General features: G+C 38.7%; 1 protein-coding gene across 1 annotated transcript; it reads left to right on the top strand.

Moving 5' to 3' along the window:
* The first annotated feature begins 594 nt into the window (after positions 1-594).
* On the top strand, positions 595-1,008 carry LOC147454278 (uncharacterized). The gene has a single exon (XM_086517306.1). It carries the CDS (start codon positions 595-597, stop codon positions 1,006-1,008), a length of 414 nt encoding a protein of 137 aa, XP_086373432.1.
* The last annotated feature ends 5,312 nt before the right edge of the window (positions 1,009-6,320 follow it).

The following is a 6,320-nucleotide window of genomic DNA, read 5'->3' as shown; positions in this document are numbered from 1 at the left end:
CTCTCGATTCGAAGAAATCTGTGATCTGCCTCTGAGGTTGTAGTGTTCTTTGTCTTCTCACTAGATTATCCCTGTGCCGATGTAGTTCCAGTAGGTACAAGCCTAAGCATCTTTGATCTTGGTATTGCATGATTCTATCTAGAGGTCCAAAGCCTTCTTTAAAGAGGCAATGAAAACGCCCACCTATCTCATAGTATACTGTGCAGTGGCATATATAGTGTAATTCTGTCTCCGGCTCCATTCCGCATAACTTGCAAATTCTGCTTCAAGCAGATATGGAGCTATGAAACGCAGATCAAAAGCTACTCAAACAGAATGTTCTAGAACTAAAGTGTATTTTAAAAATAAGATCAACATTTACGAGTCTAAAAGAAAAAAAAATCAAAGTTTTCCCAAAAAAGACCATTTTGATTTTTTTTTTCTTTTAGACTCGTAAATGTTGATCTTATTTTTAAAATACACTTTACTTCTAGAACATTCTCCTTGAGTATCTTTTGATATGCGTTTCATAGCTCCATATCTGCTTTTGTTTGTTCTCCCTCGTCTAAGTGCGGCAATATTTCGCTGGTTTCCATCTCCTCTCCCCGCGAAACAATGGAAGCTCTCGCAGTTGATGCTGTCGCTGGATCTGTTGCATTGACTTCCAAGCCAATAATCCGCCAGGCCGTTCGCGAAGGTTTCTTAGATACTGTCCATGGTAGTGTGCATGAGTTGTCCAAACAGCTTGTTCATGATGTGTATTCTTCTCCATCACCGTCCAAGACCATTGGCCTTTTTTGGGAAAACAATGATGCTTTGCCTGAAATGTATTTGAATGCATGTGACGCGGTAAAGACGACACTTGCTCAAGAGTTTTCAACGCAGGAGGAGGCCATCAAGGAAGAGAACATGCAGAACAAGAGGATTTTTGAGGCTGAACTGTTAACTTTCAAAGAAGATCTTACCCGTCAAAATTCGGAATCGGCAGCTTTCAAAAGCCTTTGCTTAGAGCAAGGTGAGACCTTATGAAACAATCCAAGCTGATAGTGAAGGCGCAGGCAGACATTAGCTCTTTGATTTCCACTATGGAAGATCTCACCTAATGCAACATATGCATGATTGCACAGAAAATAGAAGTGTTCTTCCCTTGTGATCACTTTCGAACTTGTGAGAACTGTGTGCAACTGTGGCAACAAGCCTTCGAAAACGGCCAGCTTTATTGTCCCTCGTGTGGCTCACAAGTTCACAGTCGCTTCTCCATCATTCTGTAAGCCTAAATTCAAGTTTTCTAGCAATTTTTTTCCAAGTTAAACTCGCAGGAGTTGGTTTTGCGAACTATCATCATAGTAGAGAATGTAATTTTTAACCCTTGAGTGGGAGTACTCTATGTAGATTGTTTTCAAGAAGTATTTTGTGACAGTTGAATATAACCTCATCAAGGTTATGTTAAGGTTTTCTTTGATGTGAAATCAAGTCCGAAGGGTAGTTATAATTAGTGAATAGAATTCACTCCTAATAATTTTGTAAGCCTGCATTCTACTCATTTTGACAGTTTTGAAATTATAAGTGGAAGTAAGTGATAATTGCTAAATTGGTTGTGTCTGTAGGATGATATATGTAGCTTTTTCTGTTATCTCAAATTAAATTTATAATTTTTTATATCATGGATGATTTTAACATTCATGAGCATTTATATATTATTCTTGATAATATTGTTCTATGGCTGGCTTTGAGTCATGTCGATCTGATTCCTTGAGAATATTGTTCTATGTTTGGTTGAGTCATGTCGATCTGTTTCCATTTGGACAAATTTATAGCTATTTACTTGGTTTACGGAAACTAGTCACTTTTGAATGTGCGATCGCCGATTTAGCTTGAATCTTAATCAAATTCTTTCCCATCCTCTCACCATTGTCGTTCACACATTTTCACCCAATCTCATAAGTGGCTCATGTTCACTTAACAACCTCACCTCAACCATAGCCACCTTGCATGATTAGCATCCATCATACACCCTTCACTAGAGCACTCAGAGTCTAAAGATTTATTGTTTCTCTTTGAAGCGTTTGGCTTGCCCTAAGAGGCAATGATGTTGTACTTCCTCTTAAGTGGATGGCCAAGATTTTTTGAACAAAGATTCTTTGATGGGTTCGAATCTCAAAGGATTATCCTAGCGACCTTAACACATTTGCAAGCCATACATTTGTGACTTAAATGATGATCACATGTGTTGAGACTTTAATCACACCCTTCACTAGAGCACTCAGAGTCTAAAGTTTCTCTTTGAAGTGTTTGGCTTGCCCTAGGAGGCAATGATGCTGTACTTCCTCTTAAGTGGATGGCCAAAATTTTCTAAACAAAGATTCTTTCATGGGTTCGAATCTCAAAGGATTATCCTAGTGACCTTAACACATTTGCAAGCCATACATTTGTGACTTAAATGATGATCACATGAGTTGAGACTTTAATCAAGGTTTGTGGAAATTGGCATGTGTGTGAAAAGCCTGGCCAAAAAATTGAAAAGGGTTGTGTTGTCTATTTAATGGTTATGCACTGCATCCTCATGTCCATGCTTCAACCTACCCTCCCTCCCTTAGAGTAGAGAGTGCCAAGCCCTGCATCAACTTTTTAGCAACTAAGGTGCACATGCCAATCCATTGGTGGCCCTCCACCATACAATTGACACTTCAGCCTACATGGTGTTTGCGGCAAAGTTTCAATACAAGAGTTATTGTTTTACACCTTGTCTATGACTCGCTATTCCATGTCAAGTGTTTTCTCTGTCCATTTAGGCCACAATACAAGCCCCAAAAAACAATAAAGTTTTGAGATTGAAAATGGAGTGACTAACCACCGTGCAGGAAGGAAGGAGGGCCACTACACACACACAATAGCAGAACAGATCTTCTAGGTGGGATCACTTGCCTGTCATTTTAAGTAGAGCCTTGGTTTAAATCCAATAGAGGCTCACCAATATGGGTTAATATGGCTAGGGGATAAGTGGTTCAAAATGGAAGTATCACATTTGTAAGTCACCCCACTACTTGCATTGCACGACCAACTTCTCTTTTTTAACACCATCACCCCACTCGTCCATAACAAAAGAAAACCACCATCTCCCTTATAGCTAGCTTACCCATTGTCCCACCTCTATGTCTACATTCTATTAAGAACTCTCTAGCTATGGCCAATGGGTCCTCAAGCGTCCGTAAACTCTTACAGGTGTTGACATCTATAGCACATGCATTCCTCTTATGTGTCGCAGTCCATAAATTCAAGGTTAATTTTAGTAGTTTGATTTATGAAGGATGCAGGTTACAAGGTCAATGCTTGAATAGCGCATTTTATGGTTAAATTGAAGGGGTTGATTTCACACTTTCATAACAAAGTTATTGCACTCACATACCTTTTAATGGATCATTACTTTTTGTGTCTTTGCCTTTGACTTAATTAATGTAGTAGTTATATTTATGTTTATGTTTATTGCGCTCTCTCTCTCTCTCTCTCTCTCTCTCTCTCTCTCTCTCTCTCTCACACACACACACACACACACACACACACACACACACACACACACACACACACACACACTAGGTTATTTACAATAAACACACATACTATCCATATTCATACATACATGCACATTTTGCTGTCAAGTGATGAGTAAGCGATACAACAACAATGGCAGCAAGATTGCTGACAGTGTCTTCTCAGAACCTCCTCTCATGTTTTTCAATAAGTTTTTATTATTTCTGACTGTCTTTATTCTTCACAAAAATACTCACTAACAGCAGCTAAAATAAGGATAAATGCCAAAAAAATATATCTATTTATATTGTGTATTGCACACACCAAGGATAAGGGAGTTCATAACGGGGGGTAAGGCGTAAGTGGCATTTAGATAAGGTCGATGGGAAGTCATCTAAAAGTAAAACCATAGTGGCTCAACTTAAATGCTTGGCATGCGAGTACAACAGCCAAGACATGATCATGCACGAACTTACACAGCAACACACTATCATAGAGAGAATTATCGAAAGAGAAAGCATAAGGCAACAACTTTGCAAATGGACATATAGTGCTGTAATTAGGTAACAGTGGGATGGGTTTAGCTTTGTGCATCTACACACATGCACACATGAGTGTACTCACACAAAAATGGGTAAGATCGTTGTTCCATGTCAAGTGTTTTCTCTCTCCATTTAGGCCACAATACAAGCCCCAAAAAACAATAGATAGCTATATATACACAACCATTGATTGATGGTGGTTTCATCACTCATGAAAATCTCTCTCTCTCTCTCTCTTTCTCTCTCTCTCTCTCTCTCTCTCTCTCTCTCTCTCTCTCTCTCTCTCTCTCTCTCACACACACACACACACACACACACACACACAAAGGCACATATAATTCAATGCTTGGACCAGGCACAATTTGAGTTTGAAGAGGTTTTTTTATGTAAAGAAAAACTTGGTTCTTTATCACCATAATATCTTGATGGTCTCCTTACAAAGCAGACGAGCGCGTCCTCGCACACGCACGCATACACTCGTGTACTCTCTCTCTCTCTCTCTCTCTCTCTCTCTCTCTCCTCTCTCTCTCTCTCTCTCTCTCTCTCTCTCTTCTCTCTCTCTCTCTCTCTCTCTCTCTCACACACACACACACACACACACACACTCATAAAAAAGATCATATCACTAGCTTCATCAAGCATACATAATCTAAGTTGAAAGAAAATGTTTTTTTATGTAAAGAAAATTAGGAGTATTATTGCACTAAAGTAGTAGTGGGACACCAACATAAACCATAACTATCTCATGTATAATGTATGATGGTGATTAGTCACTGAGCGGGCTACAGAATGTCTAGTATAGACACGATGATGATGGCTATGACTATTTAGGTAGATCTATTATGTTTTTGGATGTATACAAGCAATACAATAATTTTTGTAGTTTCATTTACAAAAATACATTTACATCATGGGCTCCTCAAAAAGATTCAACTTTTGTCTCTTGACATTGGTGGGCATGGTGGGGCATATATGGAAAGTGGAAGTAGCCAAAGGAACAATCAAAGGTTGAGAGGTTGTAGCTGCAGTCATGATCGTTCTCACGATTGCAAGAAGGCACGTAACAAGAGGCATGTACATAACAGAAAAACATTGACTGTGATAAGAAAGGACACATGAAGAAAGATTTCCATTTGTTGCAAAGAGAGAAGGGTAAAGACACAGATCTACACATGTATCTTATACCCCTAAGCAATTTTAGCTAGAATTAGACTATTTATTGGTCACTAATTGTAGGAGAGCCTACCTGTTACCAACAGGCTATTGAGATGGAAGATAGTGTGAAGTGGGAATATGCAATGCAATTTGAGTACAACTCAATCGTGGTTAGTGAAATTTGGGAACCCTCTGAGTTGCTAGAGGGCAAGCAAGCCTTAATTGGAAATGGATGTACAAAAAGTAGACCACAAAAGATCACGAGTCTAAGTATGAGGCTAGATTGGTTGCTAAGGGTTTCAAGCAAAATAAAGACATGGATGTTGATGAAATATTTTCTCCAGTAGTCAAGATGATTACATTGCATCTCATGATTGGATTGGTAGCCACTAAGGACATGGAATTGGTTTTGATGGATGTGAATAATTTTTTTTTGTGAGGATCTTGATGAGGATGTCTACATGGAATAGCAAGAGGGTTTTTAAGTGAAACCTTAGAATTGTACTAGGGTATAACTGATGAAAGGAGCTAGGAAGATCACTACTTGTATACCTAAAAGCTGAACGATGGTTCATTTATCATCTTGATACTTTATTTCAATGAATTGCAACATTTTAATATATAAGGGGAAGGCTACATTGAGTACCCCAATGCAGACATATACAAAACTTAGCACGAAAAATGCTCTCAAATGTAATGCTGAGAAAGCAAAAATAGCAAAGTGCTATATGGTAGCCACCAGACCAAACATTGCATCTGTAATGGGAGTGGTTAACAAATTTATGGACAATCTTTAGTGGGAGTGGTTAACAGATTTATGGAAACTCCTAGCAGGAAGCAATGAAAGCAAGGCATAAACACATCTTGAGATATTTGAAAGGTACGATATACAAGTGCTTATGCCTTGGGAATACTGATGCATCCATTGTGGGTTACATAGATGCGGATTATGCGTGCTACGTGGATAGTTGAAGATCCACATTTGTCTATATATTCCTATTGCTAGATCAGTGATGTCATGGAGATCATGTCTCCAAGATTGTATGTCATCTTCTACCACAAAGACAAAGCATGCGGAGATTTCTAATGTTAGCAAGGAAGTCATGTGGTTAGTTT

The sequence above is a fragment of the Adiantum capillus-veneris genome, chromosome 7 (assembly GCF_014529385.1).
Source record: "Adiantum capillus-veneris isolate H3 chromosome 7, ASM1452938v2, whole genome shotgun sequence".
Lineage (NCBI taxonomy): Eukaryota > Viridiplantae > Streptophyta > Polypodiopsida > Polypodiales > Pteridaceae > Adiantum > Adiantum capillus-veneris.
Note: the sequence above shows the minus strand (reverse complement) of the source record. Positions and strands in the feature narration are given on the sequence as shown.

What these genes read in the sequence shown, in the direction of transcription:
- LOC147454278 (XM_086517306.1), top strand. Translation starts at nt 595, where the DNA reads ATGGAAGCTCTCGCAGTTGATGCTGTCGCTGGATCTGTTGCATTGACT.